The sequence below is a fragment of the Rhamphochromis sp. 'chilingali' genome, assembly GCF_963969265.1.
Source record: "Rhamphochromis sp. 'chilingali' genome assembly, chromosome: 22".
In the NCBI taxonomy this organism is placed as follows: domain Eukaryota; kingdom Metazoa; phylum Chordata; class Actinopteri; order Cichliformes; family Cichlidae; genus Rhamphochromis; species Rhamphochromis sp. 'chilingali'.
Genome location: NC_137950.1, coordinates 21,417,718 through 21,440,996, shown reverse-complemented (window position 1 = coordinate 21,440,996; position 23,279 = coordinate 21,417,718). Strand labels below are relative to the sequence as shown.

The following is a 23,279-nucleotide window of genomic DNA, read 5'->3' as shown; positions in this document are numbered from 1 at the left end:
ACTTAACCCCATTCAGTCCCAACTGATTGCAGACTTTCTCAGTCTAGTGGTTTGCATGTTTTCCAAACAAGTGACAGCTCCCTGGTTTGATCCCAGGAGGATCCCTTTGGGGTTGTGATAGGAAGTGAATCTGGTGCAAAAAAATCTAACAAATTAAACATGTGGAACTACCTGCTGTGGTGCCACCTCGTGAAAAAGGACTATCTCCATCGCTGATGTGTCAGTAGAAAAGGAGTAATACATAAGTAAAGCCAGAACTGAATATTACTCATATGTATTTTTATCATCTTTCTCATGCGGCCACAGTGAGTCTCCTTTGAAATGTTCTGCTAGATGTTTATCATCTTATATATTTCACCAGAATTCAGTCATGCTCATTAAATTTGGAGGCTTGTATGCTAAAGTAAGTAATCCTTCTCTGCTCCAATTACATTTATAGTAAAGGCTGAAAATGCTGTTAAATTGTCAGAAACCCCAAATTCTTTAAATATCTTAATCTCGTAACGTGAATACCAATGCGCCCACAATGCAAAAGCATCATAGAACAAGTACCACCTCAGCCCAGAGGGAACCCACAGCTCTTTTGTTGTGCGTTTTGTACACCAAATGATTAATGTAGCTATAATTTCGATAGCAAAATTGTTAGTTGCAAGCCTACCTGAAACGGTGAAACTGACTATATCACACTTTTGAACCGCAATCCTCAATCTTTGAACGCACGCAGCTTTTAGAGAAAACCTGATTCAGGCGTTCAGCAAAGCTCGTCTCTTTCTTCCTTCTGGTTTTGATCTGTGTACAGCTGCAATATTAAGTCCATCAGTCATTGTAGGCAAGTTCAACACGTCTCCAAACGGCCACTGGAAACAATCCAGCCATAAATCTTCCATTTACATGAATTAGACATAGCAAACAGCAATCTGAAATATCAGCAGCCAGTTCTGATGATTGACGCCGTTGCTCCATGACAATCCAAAACCCCTGACAGGCAACAGAAGACTCGGAGCGGCTGCGAGCAGTCAAATTATATCAGGGCAGTTTTTCACCATCATAACACATCTCCTCGGGTTCTCAAGTTGCATTTTGTTTTTATAAAAACGGACATTTATTGCAAGTGAATTTAAAGACAGACACCTCTGATCTAATAAAGTTTTATTTTCTTAGAAATGGCCAGTTTCCTGTTTTCTTTTTTTGTCTTTCTAAGAAAGTATACCCTTTTTGGATTCCAACTAGCATCTACATAATGGTTATTGAATACTTCACAATATATTAAGTCTAGATGTTATGGTACATGCATACGATTCAGGCTGCATGAGGAGCCACAGTCACCACGATACACAGGGCTGGGGGTGAGACAGGGGAGGATTTTTTTTTGGGGGGGGGGGGGGACGTGACTGCAGATTGTCTCTTTAGTTCCAGTTTTAGAGGAGTCTTGACACCTATTGAAACCCTCTCCACAAAAAACACTGACTGCATCAATTTATAAACATATAATCACGCACACACAACTTTCACTGTACACGACACACATTTACACTCGTACTTTTTGTACAACTGTGGAGCTGCTCCACATGCCATTGAGTCTAATATACTAGAGGGTTTTCTTTTTTTCCTTTTTTTTTTTTAGTGTTTAAACGAGTTTCTCTTTCACAGAAAGAACTTCACAACTGGAACGTCTGAGTTTCTGCAGCCTGACAGGCTGTTTGGGCAGGAGAGGGGACGCTAACCAAAGAAATAATAATTATAATAATATATAATAAAATAAAAGACATTCAAATACAGTCAGCTTTTTGCTCAAAAATACAAAACTACATGAGAAAGCATTGAAATAAAATCCACTGATCTGAACATATATTAAAAAAAACAAAAACAAAACAAAAAACAGAAAAAAAGAAAAGCTTAAGTGCTCCATCACACGCGCGCACACACCATCTTGCTTTTACCCACACACACGCACACACAACAGAGCAACATCCACCCATCCGTTGCCTAGGTACAACTGCCTGGGCAGCCAATAGAGATGGCAGCTACGAGGAAGCAGGAAGTCTTTGACAGCAGTTCTTATGATGACGACGATGGTGATGATGATGATGGTGTTGGTGAAGAGGGGTAGGAGCTGAGGTTAAAGAACTGTGAGATCGTCAATACTCGAACCTCTCTGCATAACTTTTCTCTTCCTCCCGCGTTTGTTTATAGACTGCAATAAGAAGCGCTCCAATAAGGAATCTCTTGTGGCCTTTCCGAGTCTTCCCTCAGCTCCACGGCTCCCTCTAGTGAAGTCTGCCTCCACTGCAGGCATACGAGCTGCAGGCAGCAGGAAGCCGCTTCCTCTGCAGCCTCTTTTACCTCGATCCCGTCCGAGAGCGCCGCAATCAGAGTCTCTCTGGGTCCTTATGGCTGCGAGTGGATGCGTGTGTGTAACTGTGTGCGTTTATGTGTGTATGGCCGTGTGTAATGTCATGTGTCTGTACGCTTATGGGAGAAAATAACTCCACCAGAGGCTTTCAGTTATGTTGCAGCGTGTTGGACTCGATGGGCGGCGCCGAGTCATACAGAGTGTCCGTGTCGTGTGTGGGCTCTCCCGCCAGCGTGCACGGGTTGGACAACGTCCCCGCTCCACAGTCACAGAAAAACCTGAAGACAACAGACAAGCAGGGATTTAAGCATAAACCTCAGAGACATTCAGGTACAAGAACTACTCGCTTTGCTTGAAACTGAGATGCATTTTTGTCAATATTTAATAAAAGTTATTAAATATTAAAACAGTGAAAAAAGAAAAAACTAAATCCTCACCGATCGTGCCGTATAAACTCTACATCATGTCCTTGGTGGCATTTTTTGATACAGTTAACACAGATGGCATTCCTATCTGTCGTATTACAGGTGTGACATCTGGAGAGACAAAGGGGAAAATCTCAAATCAGATTAATTTTCATAACAGTAAGGTCAAATAAAGTAATCTAAAACCCCTGCACTAATTATTATTATTATTGTTGTTGAGCGACCTGCTTATTATAAATTTCTAGCTCAACCATTTGATCTTTAAATTCCAAGACAATCCTCACAGCTGGAGGATCATTTCTGCCTCAGTTTCACTGTACAATTCAATCTTTGCACCAGGCATAAAAATAAGTCAGTAACAAAATCAGCAAACATCAGTCAAATACAGGAGCACACTTTAAAGAGAAATCTGGGGACTAGAACAGCAGCTCGGGAGGAAGCCGTCTATAGTCAAACTAATCAGCTTTTAATCAACTGCCCAATCATTTCAGCTCTAAATAAAGAAGGCCTATTATACTCATTTATTCTTTGCATGATTTACATGTTCAAAGTAATCCCTCTCTCTGCTTAAAACAAGGCACTTTACAACTTTCTTCTAATTGGCTGTCCCTACCACAGGGCTAGTGTGCTCACAGCTAAATCTCTATGCCTCATATTAATGACACTTTATTTGCATCATAAAGATCCAAGAGTAGAAAAAAATGGAGTAGTTCTTTCTAAAGCCTAAGATTTTGGCTTAGTAGATTACTCGCAAATGTGCCGAGTTAAATTTTGTGCATTTCAGTAACTACAGAAAATGACAAGGAGGGTAGTGAGAGGGTCAATGAAAGGTCTGAGGAGGAATTAAAGGTATCCACACAGGCAAAGACCATCAGCGACCAGAGAGCATGAAATTACAAAGTGCCTTCAAATGGGCATGACAGGATGCCAAACACAGTACTGTCCAAAAGCCTTGAGCCACTCCTTATTTCTTTCCACTGTTATGAAAATGGGTGCAGTGATTTATTAAAGCATTGACAGAGCTAAGAAAGGTGGACAAATGTATTTTTGTGAATAAAATATAATTTAAGAGGTTCTTTGCCAACTTATCTGTTACATTTAGAGAACACTGGCTCATCCCTTTAGCTAAGTGCCCTTTTATGATTGAATGAGTCATAAGTCAGCGTTAAGTGTCTTAGCAAAAAAGACAGTAGATGGATAAGTACACATAAGGTAAACATTAACAGAAAGCTTGGCTACTTGGAAGAAAAATAAATGAGAAGCAGCTCAAAACCTCCGCAGAGTATTACACATTAGAGGGTTGCCCAAGTAACCAGGGTCTGGAATGTCAACTAGCATTCAGCCATCAGCTACAAAGCCATTTTCTTGGAGTCAGTTGTTTTGTGTGTGGATGGTTCTTAAGCCTTAAGTTAAGGATGCATAAGTTGTTGGGTCCCATTATTTGGGCATCCTCATTGTATGGGTTTGTGTATATACATGACAGAAAACATACTGGCGTTTCTCTGACGAGCTTTACCTGTAGAAGTCGTGCATGGGGTAACTGGTATAGCTGGAAATCTTATAGAGACACTGTCCTCTGCTTACCGCCTTCTCAATAGCATCCTGATTATTCAGAATTTTATTATCTGGAGGAGGAAAGGCAGGTTACTGACCAGGTCATGACCCGACTGAGCTACTCTTTAATGCACATATAGCAGCACGTTACCTTTCATGGTGACGTTGACCCCTGAGGCCAGAAAGAGGCCTCCAAAGCGATTGTTGAAAATCTGGTTGCCCTCCAGTGTCGCGGTGGCATGGTTGGTGATTTCAATACCTGGAAATGAGAAATCGGCCATGAGTAAAGGAAGGGTACAAATAAAGAGGATATCTGCGCCCATAAATCTAACCTGCTGCGAAGCCATCAAAAATGCGGTTCTTGCGTAGTACTGGATGACTGTTTGTGCTGATCAACACACCAGCCTGAGCGTTCCTGAAGATGTCGTTTTCTTCCAGCAGACCTAAAGAAGGTTAGATTTCACAATAAGCTAAATATACACACGAGCAAAAAAAATAAATAAATGAATCACATAGTAACAGAGGCGATGGTTTGTTCATCAAACATAAATAGCAGCTACATAAGAAAACTGAAAAAAAAAAAAAAAAAAAAAAAAAAAAAAAAAATACATGTCAGAAGCTCCCCATGGCCACCCGCATCATGCTGTGTTACCTCTGCCTCCGTTAAAGATGCAGATGCCTCCATCTCTGCCATCGTGGATCTTATTTCTTCTCAGTGTGGGGTTGCTGTCTGTCTTGATCCACACTCCTGCCATGGCATTATCAAAGATCTCGTTGTCCTCAATGAAGCCCAGACCTGTTGAATTTAACAGCACGATTAGAGTAAAAAGTATTTGCACATTATTTGGCAGACCCAGTGTAATGAATGAGTGACATCCAGACCTGAGTTGTAGACTAAAATCCCTCCATTCTGGCCTCCCCAGATTTTGTTGCGCCTGATCTTTGGGTTGCTCCCCGTCCTTTAAAGATGTAATAATGATTGTAATTAATTTACCATATCAATGCAGTGGAGTGTACGGATATAAACATTAATGCCTAGTTATCCCTCCCTAGTATGAGCTATGTAACTTCCGTTTTAAGTAACAAATTTAACAGTGAGACAGATTTGCTCCCTTTCACCAAAAATGTCTTAACCTGCCAAAATTACACTGGAACCTCCATCTACAATTTCACAAATGTAACAAAAATGTGGTGTTACTGTATATTTGAATGCAAAAGTACTTAATACTAAGAATACTATGCAACACCCACTGCAGTGAAGTTGAATCTTAATGCCTCAAATACATTTTTCGGCTTCATATAGATATGTTTGGTCAAACATTGCTCCTTTATTGGGAAATGTTGTTATAATGTTGGTCAAAGATAAGTATTAATGAGTATTTCTGCTCCTGATTAGAAAACTTTTCACTCTCAAAGTCAAATAAAAATAATTATTTAAAAAAAAAAAAAAAAAGAAGATAAAAGGGAATATGCTTTACCGTATTTGGACACCAGAGTACATGTGATTGTAGATGTCGTTATCTTCCAACACACCGTGCCCGTTGTCGTAGAAATATACACCAACCTGAAGTAAAAGGATGAAATAAATAAAAAAAGAATAGTTACAGGTAAAAATTAACTAGATTATAAATTGGAAACAGGAGCAGAACACATCAAAAAGTGTAGTTTCGGATTACTGGCAACAACACTGCAGTCATTTGAAAACAAAGGTGAAACACAAACACCCTAGAAACTAAGGAGCAGTGGCCTTATCCCGGTAGCTTTAGGGTTAAACTTTACTTTTCTGTAATACGAAGGCAGTTCCCTTCCTAGCAGAGGTCATGTTTGAGATTAGGACTGAAAGAATAAAAACTAAAACTATGCACATCAATTATATTCCATCAAATCCTCCCATGTCATAATGACCGAGCTTTGATACTGATAAAGCTACAGCTTCGTCAGATTTTTCCCTCACTCATACCTTTATGGTTGGTTCTTTTATAAAATTATCTCCTCTGCTGCCTGTACACCTTTTCATGCCTGTGATTGGTCAGATGGTAACAGTGGCACCCCTTCCATTTAACATGCTTGGGGCTAAATTTGGGAAACTGAGTTGACTTATCTAGCAATAACCACCTCTGTGTGCCCACTTAGCTTGATTGCTGATGTTAGGGTAAGAGAGGGCAATTAAAGAAAAGATATCCTGGGTAAGCTGAACTTGATTCATAGTACAAGGCCTAGAAGTTAATGATAATCACCATCTAGTCTCAGTTTCCATAAATAAGCCCCTTAACAAGAATATTCGTGTTCACACAAAACTCCTAAAAAGAATTTCTTCAAAATATCATCCATCAAATCATTGATAATAAAACAAAGAACAAAAATACGTTGTTTTATCTTCTCCGTTGTGATGCCTTTCTTTGTTTTACATGTTTACAAACAAATTTTTATATTCTCAATTGAGAAGGATAAGGCATCTTTGCTTTGGACGTATACAGATTGGTAGGAAAGCAGAAAATGTCAACGACTTTTCCCTGAACAGTTTAATACAAAAATGAAATGTACAGACTGACAAATACTCAGATGCTGCAAGCTTAAACAAGATCCACTTTAGTTGAGCTTTTACAATGCAGGGTTTTAATATTAAATGCACTGCTAACATTTAAATTAACACGTTTGTTGTTTTACATGCTGATATTGGCTAATATTAAAACAAATAAACCGAAAGAGAATCAGATTATTAATGTCAGCTCTTGTTTTTACCTGTTTGCCACTGTGAATGCGGTTCTTGCGGAGGACGGGAGTGCTGCCTGTCGTCACCCACACTCCTGCAAGCGTGTTGCTATAGACCTCGTTCTCCTCAATCACCCCTTGGCCTTTCTCATGCTAAAACAAAAACAGGTTGTTACAAACTTGTGGGTGTGGATTTTAAACACTGGGGAAATAATCTCAATCAACCAGATATCACATCTACCACGTAAATGCCTCCATGCTGTCCATCATGGATCTTGTTATGCCGTACAATGGGGCAGCTGTTGGTTCGAATCTGGATCCCTGCTAAGGCGTTACCGTGGATGTCGTTACTTTCTATCAAACCCCGCCCATCTCCAAATATGTACACCCCTCCTTGGTTACCATTGAATATAGCATTTCCCCTGAAATGAATAAATCAAATTCTATTAAACAATCTTGAATTCAACAGATTCAGTATCTTCCACTGCCTTTTTCCCCAGTTTATTATCTTACCGTATCGTTGGGTCACTGTTGGACGTGATCCACACACCGGCAAAATTATTCGCATAGATTTTGTTCTCTATAAACTGGCCCCGCCCCTTCTCGTGGACATAGATGCCTCCTGTTTGGCCGTGGTGGATCTCACAACGGACCACTGTGGGGTTGGCGTAAGCTTTCACCTCAAAGCCTGCTATGCGATTTCTATGGATGTTACAGTTCTCAAAGTAGCCCTGAAAGCCAGAAAAGACAACAAGTGAGTTCATCTGTGATGTTTACACAGAAAAATGTAAGAAAACAATTTACAGTAGTTACCATGCCATGGTCAAAAGTGAACACCCCAACATCTCTTCCGTGATGGATGTGGTTACGTCTAATGATGGGATTACCGTGGTTTTTCACCCAAATTCCTGCTAGCGCATTGTTACTGATTTCATTGTCTTCATAAATGCCCTGTAACAAAAAACAGTACGTGTAAATCAGAAGCATAATCTTGCCAAACATTTGTACGTGTGTGTGTATTCATGGAGATTTATTTTCGTTTTACCTGTGCGTGGTCTGTAATGTACAGTCCTACATTCTCACAGTCACTGATGTTGCAGTGTTTGATGGTTGGACACGCTCCCTGTCCACTCACACACACAGCTGAACCCACTAAACACAAAAAGAGGGAAAGAGAATTGTGACATGATCTTTAAAGACTGATCAGTTTTATAATCGACTGACAGTAATCAATTCAATTTTATTCATTAGAGATGCAAGAAAAGACTTGATCTTTGGAACTACACAAGTGTTTACAGCACACCAGTGCCCTGATCAGCAATAACACATGCAACTAAAATACAACTATGCAGAACCATTTCATATTGAGTTCATATGCACAACTAGTGTCCATGAACCAGTAAATAGAACAAATGCAATTTTAACCAGGATTTAAATGCTGTAGTATTACTGTTAAATTCATGACTGCTTCTTGCAGTTTGTGCAATAAAAAAAAAAAAAAAAGTCTTTGCATTCAATCAACACAGACTGAAGTATCATGTTACTCTCACAAATACAGTAGCTGTAGTGCCTTTGGAAACCCACAAATATTTGCCCCAATAGGCAACTAGAGAAATAGAAGTACAACAGAAACTGGAACCAAGTAAGAAAAACATTTTCACAGATTTCTGAGAAGCCTGATAATTTTACTCTTATATCTCCAAGCCCTCCAATGCTAAATCTAGGCTAACCTGGAGACTGATCAGTTAAGTGAAATAAAAAATAAAAAATTAAGAAAAAATAAAAAATTAGGGATACAGCTGTGATTTCAAATCAAAGAAAACCTTGGCTCAGACCAGAACATACACAAAAACAAAAGGTTCCACAACATCATGTAAAAATAGTTCAGTCCTGCAGCAAACACCACATTTGTGAAGCTGAATATTCACATGCCAACAAGGCACACGCCGAGTCCTGCTTCACAAGGTTGTCCAGGGTCAGGAGTACGCCCCTATAACCTGTAACAAGGAGGTATAATTGCGTGAAATACCTGTACACGTGGAGCGGATAACGCAGTGGTCGATGTTGGGGCTGCAGTTCACCGTGATCTCCAGACAGTGGTGGGCGTTATGGTGCTGCGCTGACTTGTCATCAGGATTAAACTGAGGAGAGAAAAGCAGCAGAATTTAGAACGAGCCACGATTACTGACAACACATTGAGCTTCTGTCCTCCCACAACATCCACACTGGACTCCTCCTACTGGAGGCAATTAGTGCAAGTAATACTTGAAGCTCATAACAGGATATTTCAAGGCACCTTAAAACATCCTGTTATGATACAATACTTGCGTTTTTTTTTTTAACGCAGAAAGGACAAAATATGTCTGCCATATTTTTCTCAAGATTTACAATTTCTTGTAGCCAATTTAGCCTTTAATACTAAATCACCAAATACACAAAGATGCTGTGCCTCAAATGACACACTTCCACTATCTCAGGTGCATAAGTCAGGGTTATAGAAACTAGAGAAGTAGAGAGGGCCTCAGGAAATCATATTGCTCTCCCACCTTTAATTAGCAGCTAATCAATGAAAAGACATCAGTCACACACACAAGGCCATAACTTTCCACAATGTAAAGCATTTCTCATGATCTCTTTCCACATTCACCAAGCTGTAGATGACTGTGAGGCCCTCATAATTATCATTACAGGGTCCATGTTGTTTGTTATTAAACCAATGTGATTTTTGCTCAAGTACATGTTCTATTTGAGCCACAGAGACTCCCATGAGTTTCAATTAAGGACGCAATTTTGTCCTTAAGTATGAATGAACAGATCAGAGACTAAGCTGTACTCTCAAACACAGAGACTACATAACCTAACAACAGAGCATTGTGATGGCACTAAAGGACAATCTTTGATACCCAATCACTCTTTAAGTGTAAAAGCTGAGACATACAGTTACCTTGATGGTCATGTATCCCACATACGCATCCTCTGAGCCCTCCATGAAGACGAACGTTGAGTCTCTTGTGTTCTCTATTATCACCTTGTCTGCTACTTTATTAGGCGCTGAGGGGAAAGCATAGAACAATGATTAACACCCTCATTCAGCCAGATCCAGTTCATGCACAGCAATGAAGTCTTTTACAGTTGCAGCATAGATTTTGAAGTTCATTTAAGCAATTACATTTTGTTTTTCTCCCCACAGCCTCAAAAGCAACTCTAACTACTACAAATAGTTGCATTATTTTTAATACTTGGAAGTGAAATCGATGGCTGCCTAAAGTCTGTAAACCAAACGTCACCAAATGTTGAAATATTTTGCCACTCCTTTCCTGCAGCCACCTTTAAATGATAGCACTGTCATTAACAGGTGAACAGGAAAGAAATTAATTAACAGGGAGGGAAGAAAGAAAGACCCCCATGGGGAAATTCCTCTCTGCATTTAACCCATTCACTCGGTGATTGGGTGCCATTGGGCATCCGGGAGCAGTGTGTAGGGATGGTGCCTTGTTCAGGGGTACCTCAGGGTAGCAGTTCAGTGGATTCGAACCACCGACCTTCCGATTATGGGGCCACCACTCTACCTACTGAGCTATCCCTGCCCCCTGAAAAGCATGCTCAGTTGAGCTGAGGTCATGTGACTGACTGACATTTAAAAACATTACATTTCTTTGCTTTACGCTGATCACGGATTCCTTTCACAGTATTGTTGGCTCACCTTATCAGTTTTACAGCACTGAGTGAACAGAAAATACTACTCTGCACACATCAGCATGCATTCTTCTATTTCTGTCAGCAGTAACATAATAAACACCAGTGACCTGGTTCTATAGGAAGTCACACAGATCAGTGCTGTAACATTGCCTTCTTAATGTTTAAAAGAAAAAATGAAATTTGCTTTGGATCATTAGCATTTCCTTTCCTTCTCCATACTTTCTCAAATTTTTGGCAAGTAAATTTTGGTTCAAAGAGTGATTTGATTCAACGACTCTTCCATAGAAACGGAACAAATAAAAAGAAAACAAAGAGATGGGTTAGGGAAGATTGAGTGAAAACATAGCACATATAGGTTCTGAAAATATCTCACTTTTGCTTGAGTTAACGGCTGTACTCCTCTGACTAGCACTCCAAGCAGCCGTATTCACACAGGTAACAAGGCAAAACTTTGCTCTGGCATTTTAGTTGGGAAAACTCCCTTTTAACAAGAAAAAAACCTCCAGCAGAACCAGCTTCAGAGAAGGGCAACCATCTGCTACACTCAGTTGGAGGTTTGAGGATAAGAGAAGAGAAATAAGATGGGACAAAACAGACTGTGATGTGTGTCTTCTGGCTTTATGGATAGACAAGGCTGTGTGTTGTTTGCACAGCAATGAAAATGTATGCTTTGCCTTCTAATATTACTGCATAAGGGTTCTGAGAACCAGGAACTCCATATTTAACTGTAATGTGTGAGAAACACTCCCCATCTATACAACCCCACCCTCCCCAAAAAAGAAACAAAAACCAAAACTCAGATGGATGCGATTCAAATCACTCTATTTCTTTAATAACAATATAATGTTTGAGTATTTGTAGCAAAATATACTGGTCAGTGGTATCTGAGGTCTAACAAGACATGCACGGAGACTCATCCGCTGTCAGAGACCACGACATCATACTTAGCTTTCACTAGCACAGTTTCTTTACTATAATGAATTCTGAAACCTGACAGAGACTGTTGTATTGCTGAGTTCAGCAGTGTAATTCTTATTTCTTTGGAGGTAATTAAAAAACAAATCAAAACAAAAAACCCAACAAGTCAGCAGTTACCAGATAACCAAATGAGTTATTAGCCATCTATATCTTTGCAATTGGACTAATGTACTTTCATCTTTATGTGAGAGCTTTCTAATCTTTGTTTAATGTCACATGGTTTCTTTGTGTTATCACTCAGATGCATCTGGCTATGATGAGTGCACAAGATGCATGTGTTTGTTTTTTTAATTCAGTCTATAGAAATGAAACTGCTAGGAATTGCAGGTTTAAAAACAAAAATAGAAAAAAAAAAGCACCTATAAGGCAAAGTCTGGCACATTTCACATGGTGCATCTGAGTGCTAATGTTAATTGATGTACATTGTTTCTTTTTAACTAAAAACCACCCCTTCTCGTGTTGTACAAACAGTGATGTCACCAGAGCCTGTCGCCATTTATACTGAGCCCTCAGACAAAACCTCCCCATCAGTGCTGGGATACAAGTAGAAGAAGTCCAAATAAAAACCAAAGTGATTGGGGAAGGGTTTTTCTTCAGAAAGTCTCATCCTTTCAAGCTGTTGCAACATCTCTCCCTGCATAATCTGAAAATCTGAGTTTCTGTGCCGATATTGAAATGGCGGAAAAAACTGACATGATAGTACATTCGTGTCTTCGACTGGCCAGCTAAGCCCAGATACAAAAATAGAAAGATAACCCGACCAGCCGAAACAACACCAAAGAGTGGCTCGCACCAGTGGATGTAATGTCACTTTTGGTGTGAGATGCTGTTTCAGAGGGTGACAGCAGTGGGTATAATGAGCTCTGTAGTCTTCTTTCTCCCCCTCACAGCAGCCTAATGATGGCTTGCTTTACTTTTACTGACACCACTTTGAAATGCACACTGCTACAAAAATGCATCAAGCAACATAATAAAAAAAAAAAAAAAAAAAAAAAGAAACAGGCTAAATCTTCCCACAAAAGTATCACTCAAATCAGTCCATTGTCTAATTTTTTTTTTCAGGAAGCGAAAAAAAAAAAAAATTAGGTACTGTGTAAAAATGAAAAATGTTGTAAATCCTAAGTGCTTCTTTCACCCTTTGCCTCCTCTTGCAAATGCAAAATTACACAAGCAATGTAGACAATGTACACAACTGAAGTGTATCTTCTGCAGAGAGATGCTGAGTGCATGCAGCAGAGGCATCAAGATAATGTTTTAACTATCTTTCAGTGAAGGCAACTTGCTCACCTGCACCAATCATGGTGATCGGGGATTCGATGTAAATCCACTCATCGGTATAGATTCCAGAGTGAACAAAGATGAGACCATCGAAATGGGCCTCTTGTACCCCACCCAGTGCATCCTCAATGGTGTCATAATACTGCAGGAGAAAGACAAAGAATTCATTCATTCCAGGTCAGTTTGGAACCTAACCTTAAATTAGCTGTGCAACTCAGAAATATTTGTGCTGTACACTCCATCTACAGTTTTAACTTACCAGCATATTCTCTCTGCCTTTGTATCTGCCAGGGTTACTGTAGAAATGTTCAGCAAAGCCTGGTTTTACATGTGCGCCTTTGTACTGTAGCACAGAATAAGAACAAGGTCAGTACATATTGCTCTTGATCCTTGGACCTCAACATCAAACGGCAGAGCAAAAAATCATAAATTTTCTAGGTGTCAAACAATAATGGCGCTACTCAGTGTTTTCCTGACCTCTTTGGTTAGCAATCCTTGTTTAATTTTAAGAGGCATAATCATTTTATTAATAACGAGGAAAAGTGAGAGGGGATGTTTTTTTTCCTCCTTCTTGATCCCTGTTCTGTAAATCATCATGTAGTAAAATTAACCTGAACACCCCATGCAACCAAAAAACCAACCACAAGAGAATGACAACATAGGCAGTGTCAAAACAAAGAGTTACTTGCAATAGATGCAACAACAAGATACTGCAGTGGTTAATGTTATAACAAGCAGCTCACTCCAAGGACTAAGACATCTGCAAAAACCTTAGCAACTATAAAAAGCAAAATAACTAAAGTCAATGTGACTTGAAAACCAAATCATACATTTGACAGGCATTTCTTCCAACAGGTAAGAATTCACTGCACAGAAGTTCTGACAGGCCGTGTATAAGCAGCGAAAAAGCTATCCGTCATTGAGTTTGACCAGTTTCCTGTTGATAAAAGGCACTAGGCAACCACTTCTCTGAAATTCTGACACTCCAGCTTGTTTCCAGAAAGTAATGACACCAGATTAAAACCTTTAACTACTCAATTTTACTTGACTTTAAAAGTAAAGACACTGCACAAAAGGCATTCAGTAGTCACAGGGCAGAGGTACATATGACAAAAATCTGATTAATTACCTTTGACCCATTTCTGTGCTTGCAAGGAACATTCGTCACAGGCTCATTATTGTTATGAGTCAAATGATATTGACGCTTCTATAGCTCCATATAAAAATGATAAAACTTCTAAAATTCAGAGATATTGATTCGATTCTTAAATTCGTTTTGCTGTGTGTGCAACATGAAGCTGCACTATTCCCACAGAGTGACACTTTTTTTTTTAAACTACACAAGTAGCAAAATTGTACTGCAAACCCATACACAATGTTCAAAACTCTACAGTGTTTACTTTGATGTGTAGAAAGAAAAACAAAGAAGGACAACATTCACTACTAATACTACAACTGATCACAGTGATGATGATGAATAACTCACCAGCTGCTGGAAGCTCTCCTTCCAGGGGTTTGGGTGTTCATGCTCTTCTGGGCTAACTTGATAGAACCTGCCTGGCTCAGGATGCATCATTGGACGTGTGTACTCAAACACCTCCATGTACAGGCGCTTCCTAGATAATTAAACACCACATTCAAAACATACCTTGGATGTCTCTTTGTTTAATGACTACAATATGCAAAATGGGAACAATGCACTGACCATAAGATTGGATCGTTTGCTAGCTGGCTGAATCGTTTGCAGACACAAGCTGCCTGACAAAGGTCCTGTTCCAGTAAGTAGGAGAAAATCTTCAAAACGACCTCATCTGGAAGCTTCTGCTGCAGATATTGCTCTGCTGGTGCTGCTAAAAATATACAGAACACACACACACACACACACACACACACACACACACACACACACACACACACACACACACACACACACACACAATCAAAAGGTAAGATTTATGAGAATCACTTCACTACAAGAACATTAAGTCATGCTATTTAATAGATTGGGGGAAAAAAATGAATCACTGTCCTTGCCCAGCTGCAGACATTTAACACACACCTGGCAGGTCGTGGCTCTTACCGGACACACGTGCCCGCTTGGCTCGATGGCCAAAGACCTCTGTTGATGAAGTTGAAGCTCCCTGTAAAAGGTGATGAGTAGGATATAAACTTCAATGCCAAGAAAGTACTGAGCAATCAACGGGAAATTTACTGCTGTGTCACAAAGTTATTGCTCCTTTAGTGGAGGACAACTAATCAGCCATTCTCTCCCACTCACAGTCATACACAACATTGCAGTAAATTACTCAAAAAGTGCTTCTGTCTAACCTCCATTGGGCCCTTGCTAGGGCAGGCTGAGGCGGTGGCGGCAGCGGCGGTTCTCTTGGGAAGCAGGGTCTTGCGTCGAAGCTGGTAGGGACTGTTCTGGGCACCTGGACCGGACTCCTCAATAGCCATTTCAGCTGCAGCTGCTGCAGGCGCCTCCTCATCTAAGTAGAAAAGCAGAAACATATTCTACATATACACACCACTTTCAAGAAAGGCACCTCTGTGAACAAATCTGGTTTATAAAGCAGGGTGAGTCATGTATTTAAAAAAAAAAAAAAAACTACATTAAAAAAAAAGATAAAAATCAACATTTTCTTATGAAGTCTCATCTTTTTCTTTTTTTAAAACCAATTTTTCACACCTATAATGTTTCCAGAAATGGCAACACTTTTATTATCCAGATCATTATCGACACAGTGGTGCACATTTAAATCCCATACTGTATGCCAACTGCGCAGGCTAACAGCCTGGGTAATAGCTGGCAAGGCAGACAAAGGTTGGTGATTGATAATGACAGATGCACCCGCTGCAGCCACATTACCAGTCTTATATGTTTAGTTATTCCCAACAGATATCAGTCGGCGTGCATTTGTCTGTAAGGCGGTCCTGTGTGTGCAGAATCAGACACATCTTTTATGGTGCTGTCAAATTAAGGGCCGCCTATGATGTCGATCAGACGTGCGGCTAATGGCTAAAAACTGAACTGCGTAGCTGGTAAATCCGCCGTGTAAACAAATCATACCACGGCTAGCAGTCACCGAGAGTAAGGAAGAGGGATAGTGCTAAAATCTGCTGCCTGCATTAGCTTCAAACTGCAGCGCAACGAGCACAAAATGGACTCGGTGAATTTATCCAATTTCCACCGTATCATCTATCACAGCTGATCTGTGTGGCCTCTTCAAGCTGCAGGGGAGGGGAGGGGGGCAGCTAGTTAGCTTTGCCCTCATTCGCTGCTAATGTTTTTGTTAACGTTACACCCCAAAAATGGCAGTCCAAAGACGCCGCAGATTTACACCCTCAGAAACTGTAGTGACAGCTGGGAATGCACCGCTCGAGCAGACGCGGAGATTGTGGTGTGAGCGACTGGAGTCGATCCCTTTGCCTCCCGCTGAGGTTACCTGAATCTGAGCTATTAATGTTGTAGCTACATACGCATTACGTTAAGCGAAGACAACACCCCCCCCCAACCACCATCTAACCTGGTGAGCTAGCTAGCGACGTTAGCTAGCCCCAATCACTCAAGCCAAACAAAGCGAGGCCTGGCCTGAGCCATAGAACGAGAAGCCTCGGTGTTTCCTGCCGAATCCGACGCCTGTAGGAGCGTTAAACGTACCATTAGCTAAAAGGGAGGGGTTATGTAAAGGCTGTTACGCCTGACATTACTTCGTGTGAAACCTTTAGCTTGACCGTGGAGTAGCGTACCTCTGTCCCCGTTGTTCCGCTCGGGCTGCACCGGGCGCGGCCTCGACACTCGCCTGGGTCTCCTGTTGGTGGCTCTGACGGAGTTCATCTGGGGAGTTGGTTGTTGGAAAAAATACACTGCTATCCTCGACCTCCCGCTACCAAATTTAGCCCGCAACCCAAACAGCCACCCGGACAGCAGTTATTCCCGGTTACACCCAAACAATTGCGATCAAAAACCCGCTACTATTTGGGGTGTAATCGCGTTTTTTTTCCCTTCCTCCGTCGGTGTCACAGCTTCCCCCGTTTCACCGCTCGGTGCCAGCTCCGTCTCAGTCTGTAGCAGGAGGAGCCATTAACCCACACGGGAAACAATCGCGAGAAAAAAAAGAACACAAGGTCCGATGGACCAATAATATTTACCATCTCATAATCTCACCCTGCAGCGACCAATCAGAAGCGCCATATCAAACGACTTGCCAAAACCTTTCTGTTGGGGTTCGGAGTCGGTCAAGCGGCGATTTGATCATTGCAGGACACATCAAGGGGCTGTACAAGCGTCACGTAAGTGTATTTTACGGGTTAATTGTAAACCAAACACACAAAACTGGACTTAACTGCAAAAAGAAAAGCTATTAAAAAGGAATTTGTGTAAAAATAACTGATATGGGCTGATGTTCTGGTGGAAAATATGAGTCAGTTGAGAGATGTGTTTGTATTTAAATGGTAATTATGTTCAATTAGGAATTTTTCTAAATAAAAGTCGAACTTTTGGAATTCAATATTTTTTTGATTTCACCACACACACAAAAAAAACATTTGTAAATTAGCTTTTTGGAAAAATTGGTTATTAATTAAAAGTTTTAAACCAATGCGCAGTTAGTTTTATTTATTTATTTATTTATTTATTTATTTATTTATTTATTGTTGCGTTTCTTTGGTGTAAATTGAAAGGCAGACTGATTGACTACACTTTTTTCTTTTGCATCCATAAATTCAAGTACAATTACAGTCACTTTACATTGCAGCCACATTTCTAAGCCCACTGGAATTGAGTGAATGGACACTGACAAAATTACAGATTTTGATTGGAATACAACTTTAACGCTTTAACTTGTATATTTATTATGCACGACGACCACCAGAGGGCATTGTTTATCTGCCAACGATTAGTCTTGAACTTGAAGGCTTTATACCGAGGGTGTTTTGTTATACCGTCTCCAGTGCTGTCTAGAGAAGATGTCAGAGAGCATAATGGCATGTCTTTCGGTATTGCAACACTCACTTTTTTTTAGTGCACATAAATTTGAGTGCAAATGCATTAAAATTATTTATCTTTTACTTACTAAAAATTATATGATATGATATAAAAATGAAGAAGACATACAGTGTATGTAGGGGACAGGTAACTGTCTGATGAGCATTAATCTTCATGCAGGACTTGATATAATCTTTTATGAAAATTATGTAGAAATAAAAAGTTATTTAAAAAAAAGCAAATTAGGAAATAATGATTGATTATTTATTTTTGTCGTAAGACAACATCGAGCAAAATTTGTAGGATCTATTGAGACTGGTGATTTTATTTGGACTTTTGTGCACACAGATGGAGGTAAACTCACCAGAAATCTAGCCCCAGTAGCATCACCTGGTGGTGAAAGTGTATAATTGCACCCTAACTTTGAATGTTGGCATGTAGGAGGCAGTGTATCCATATCAATGAGATGGTCTTGGATTCCTTCTTGCAGCTGCAGCCTTGAGAGTGTGGGTTGCTACTGTGTGTGTGTGTGTGTGTAGTGCGTGCGCGCACAGCTTATCTAGCTGCTATATCCATCCCCCCGTAATAAGCAGAAAGAGCAGCTGCGTACCTCTCCTCCTACGCCCACCCACCCACTTTGCTGCACAGAGCAGAGGTTGGGAGGGTCACTTTGTCCTTGAAAGCTTTGGATGCTCTGAAGGACAGCATTGCTAGATAAAGACAGCTCAATTATTGCACGCATATGTGTGTGTGTCTGAGAGAGAGCTTTTCTGTTTGTCACGCCTCTTCGAACGCTCACATTCATCATACAAATTCTATTCCAGCAGAGAGGATATAATAAAACACTTTATAAAATAGTGTAAAAAACAGCACATTGAAATATTCTTCAGAAAAACAGATTCAAAAGTGACACTTAATGGGATGTTTGTTTGAAAACGTAAACACAATTACATTTCAAAGATAATTACAGGTCTGTGGCTTACAAAATAGACAGAGTTGGTGGCAAATTGTAGACATTGAGAGGTTCAGTAGACTGGGTGTATGAGGAGATTGTTAATCAGCAGGTCCCTGCAGTGTTCTTCTTAATGAATATCATTCAATCACAGCACTGAATGTTGAATGAATATGTTTTTTTGCAGTGTGCATATGCTGAAATCTCAAGCATCCAACCTGCTTAAAAACCATTCTGGAGCATTTTAGTTTGTTAGATTATCTCGGGATGCCAGACGGATGGTGTTTGTTACATAGTAGATGAAGTCATTAGTTTTCTCCCCCCTCCATTCTTTTCTTCTTTTACTGCCACCCATCTGGCACGTCACTTGAGTTAAAAGGAACCCATGGGTGTCTAGAAGAGCTGTTTGACCCAGATTTAGTCCAACTACATTCACTAACTACTTTATTAGGTACATTTTGCTAGGTTGAACACCCCTTTGTCTTCACACTGTCTTAATTTTTAAAAGAAATTCAACTGGAATTGAGTGGAGGAAACATTCCTCAGAGATTGTGGTCCATATTGATGTGATAGAATCACACAGGTGCTGCAAGTTTATCAGCTGCACATCTGTGATGATCAGTGTTGGGACTAACGCGTTATTAAGTAACGCGTTACAGTAACTACGTTATTATTGTGGTAACGAGCACGGTAACTAGTTATTATGCCAAAACCGGGAACGCGTTACTTGTTACTGGGATTTAGATAGGCTCGTTATTCGTTACTTCGTGTGGTGGCTATCGCGGAGCTTCCACAGATTCAATAACATTAGCAAGTGGATGAAGAAAGCCAGCAAGTGGATGAAGAAAAAGGGAGGCAGGAGGAGAGACCCGAAGCGGCCGCTGGTCCGAGAGTGTCAGGTGAACTGAACTTCAGGTAAGAAGTTATAACCTGCAGTCCATCTGGGTCAGATATGAACCAAGTTTAGGTGGAGTTTATTTTCGTTATGCTGACTTTTTCGTACTGCGTGCTAGCTAGCATGACGGAGTTTCTATACAGCTGGGTGGGTGCTATGAAGTTAATGATGTTGAACTTTATTTTGTTCATAAGGTTAATTATTAGAGTTGCCAACCGTCCCGTAAAAAACGGAATCATCTCGTATTCAGAGAAAATATTACGCGTTTCGTATTGAGGTGAAAAGGAACAGTTTCTCCCAGACTTCAGCTACAATGACAAAGACACACAGCTGGAGTTATTCTGTGTTTACGCCGCACAGCTGCCTCTTCTTCTCTCATCCTCTCACCCTCCCTCTCCTGTTTCTACTTCAATGAAACTGATCAATGATCAGCTGATCGGCTTTTCTCTCTTGTTTGTTTATCGCCCACTTTGCGCCAGAAAGAGGAAACCAGCGGATGTCGCGGTAAACAACAGCAGCACTTTTAAGCTTGATCAGCTGTTGTTAGAATTTATTTAATATTAATTTCTAGTATCAGCTGATGTTGGCTGGAGCCACAGCTGTAAACCTGCTGGTTATGATATTGGTTTGGTTATGTGATGAGAGGGAAACATGAAGATGAGACCAGGAGATGTCCTTACTGAATCATCAGAGCTGAACAGGTGATGGAGAAACAGGTTTACCTTTTAGTTAACATGAATGAGTTGAAGGGAAGTTATGAACTGTTTCTGAGAGACTAATAACACCAGGATCCTTTTCTAAGCAGCTGACAGCTGGTAACTGTGCAGGGGTGGGTCTAGCAAAGTGTTGCCAGGGGTCCATGTAGGGCATTAAAAGGGAAAGGGGGGCACAAAGAAATACTTTCTTATTCTCATTTAAAATGTCTCACTTTAAAAAAAAATAATTATCTGAGTCTTGCAACAAACAATTGATAGATTGATACATATATACCATCAGAACAGTGTACATCACTGTCACAACAGTGTTTATTTTCATTCAAAGGCTTTATGATTTTTCCTATAATGGTGGGCCGGTCTCTAGTCAAAATGCCCGGGACAATTTTTTTGTCCCAGTCCAGCCCTGTATGCAGCTCATCTTCAGTCTGGTGTTACCTACATCTTCCTATTCAGAAGGCAGAATTTCCGAGTTCTGAGTACAATCGAAACTGCAGTTTTCGTGTTGGATGTGAAAAGCAGGCTAGGATAGAATCAGGCGTGGGATTTCTCTTGTGGAAATGTGCACATTATTTTTTCCTTTCTATTGGTAGGTGGCACAGTGCACTTGTGGCAAGTAAGCAAGCTAGAAGACTGGCAATCTTGCTGGGTATCCAGTTACGGAAGCAACACATTAACAAGAGAATTCTGAGTAAAACCAAAGTTACTTTCCCTAGTAACTAGTTACTCTGAAAGTAACGAGTAACTTGAAGTAATTGAGTTACTTTTGATAGAAGTAACTAGTAATGTAACTAAGTTACTAATTTAAAGTAACTTACCCAACACTGGTGATGATGATCTCCCATTTGACTACATCCCAAAGGTGCTCTGCTGGAGTGAAATGTGGTGACTGTGGTGAACTCCTTTTCATTTTCAAGAAATCAGTTTTAGATGATCTGAGCTTTGTGACTCAGTTTGCTCCGTTACATCAAACTCTGAACCTACTATAAGAACGTCAGAATAGAAATCAAGAGTTATCAGACTAAGCAATGCCCAGTTTTCTTACATAACTTGCACACCTTGATTGTACAGAAGTTATTTAAGTTAATGTTGCTATCCTATCAGTTTGCAGTCCGGCCAGCAGATTGTGGCGACATGTGGGACCATCTGGCTCCATAAACAATGACACTATCAAATTAACTCCAATCACCTTTTTCCCATTCAGGTGCTCATTTTGGACTTTAGCAGGTTGTCTTGATTACGTTTACATAGAGGCATGTTTAGAGGGGGAGGAGCTTGGAGTGGCATCCCCCCCTTTAGTAATCTTGCAATGGTCAACACCATTGGATGAAAGCTTGGTATCAACAATTAGAAATGTAAGTGAGTAAATTTACTCCAGTAATTTACTGAAGCAGAGATTTATTGTACTTGTACTTTATTTAAATGCTTCCTTGTTATGTTACTTTCCGCTTTTGATTCCATTTTATTTTGGATACAATTGTTATAATTTCATACTACATAATACTCATTTTAAAGCTTAGCTTCTTTTTATTTTGTACATTAATTGTATTTGTTTTATAAATGAACCTATTGAACAATATATCAGGAATCAAACTCATCAACAGCTGCCTCGTTAAAGAGACGAGAAAAAAATAGCCATTCTATATAAAGAGTGTGTTTACTTTAGGCACTTTGAATACATTTTGATTATATAACTTGTGAACTATTAAGCTGTTTAAGTGTAATTACAACTTTTACTTAGGTTAAGTCTAAATACTTTTTTTCCACCACTTTTCACACAATAAACTTGTAATAAAAAACACAGGGTTGCACACCAAAAATCATACCCAATAATTTCTGTCAGTTTTCTGATCTTTTTGCAAATCAAATATTTAAATTCCCCCCTCTACTGTATTCTTGGTCTCTGCCATGCCACCACATTTAAAAAATCTTGAAAATGCCCCAGTTTATGTGTCTGAATGCACTGAGCTGCTGCCATGCGATTGGCTCATTAAGTATTTGCATTACCAAGCAGCCAAACAAGTACACCTAATAAAGTGGCCAGTGAGTGTATAATTAGTTCTTTTGTGGTCATGTTTGCATGGATTGCTGCAGTGCATAGCTCAGGTAACCAAGTTTAGACACGCCACTGAACACTGTGTCTACTTTGTGCTGAATAGTCAGCTGATACTATTATGATTGAAACATGGTGATTTATGTGTAACCTTAAAGGAGAGGTGAAAACATGGTAGGTATGCATGCTTTCTCTTGGGTCTGAACTGCTCAGATTGTGGCGACATATAAATATAATTTTATAAAAAGCTTTTTGTGACTTGTACACCTCTGGTCTCATGGCCTGGAAGTCTAATCTTGACCACTTGTACATGTACATCCCTAACAGAGATCTCAGACTTGCACAGAGACAAGCATCAACTTCTTTGTTGAACTGACCCAGATCTTTATATGGAGGATCATCACTTCTGTTGAGAGCTGGGTCTCTGGATGCTATTTATTAACCGAAGCGCAGTCTTCAGTGGAAGCCTTCACTGGCTCAAGCCCAATAAACACAGAATCAGATTAGGAGCACAAACAGAAGCAAGAGCAAGAGCATTGTTTATTTTAACAATCACTGTGTTTTGCAGACTCCTGGGTCAAATTGTCAAAAATGAGTTCTCAGCTCTTTTGCCTTTCACTTGGTTGAATTTTGTGTTTTTTCTTAGATCTTTCTGGTCTAAGAAGACAGAAAAAATTTCC

The 23,279-nt window shown here is 40.0% G+C and overlaps 1 protein-coding gene across 2 annotated transcripts; it reads right to left on the bottom strand.

Moving 5' to 3' along the window:
• Positions 1–1,596: 1,596 nt before the first annotated feature.
• On the bottom strand, positions 1,597–17,083 carry fbxo11b (F-box protein 11b). Of its 2 annotated transcripts, none has more exons than XM_080871992.1 (22): positions 16,750–17,083; positions 15,328–15,488; positions 15,059–15,140; positions 14,705–14,849; positions 14,486–14,615; positions 13,259–13,342; positions 13,009–13,141; positions 9,989–10,095; positions 9,074–9,185; positions 8,090–8,196; positions 7,858–7,995; positions 7,558–7,775; positions 7,286–7,466; positions 7,075–7,197; positions 5,811–5,896; positions 5,215–5,291; positions 4,985–5,128; positions 4,665–4,775; positions 4,484–4,591; positions 4,295–4,403; positions 2,791–2,889; positions 1,597–2,631 (listed from the first exon to the last, which is right to left on the bottom strand). In XM_080871992.1, exons 1-22 carry the CDS (start codon positions 16,835–16,837, stop codon positions 2,502–2,504), a joined length of 2,673 nt encoding a protein of 890 aa, XP_080728118.1. In that variant the 5' UTR covers positions 16,838–17,083; the 3' UTR covers positions 1,597–2,501. The 2 variants fall into 2 exon arrangements, with proteins under 2 accessions (XP_080728118.1, XP_080728119.1); XM_080871993.1 differs by having other exon boundaries at positions 14,705–14,846.
• Positions 17,084–23,279: the final 6,196 nt, after the last annotated feature.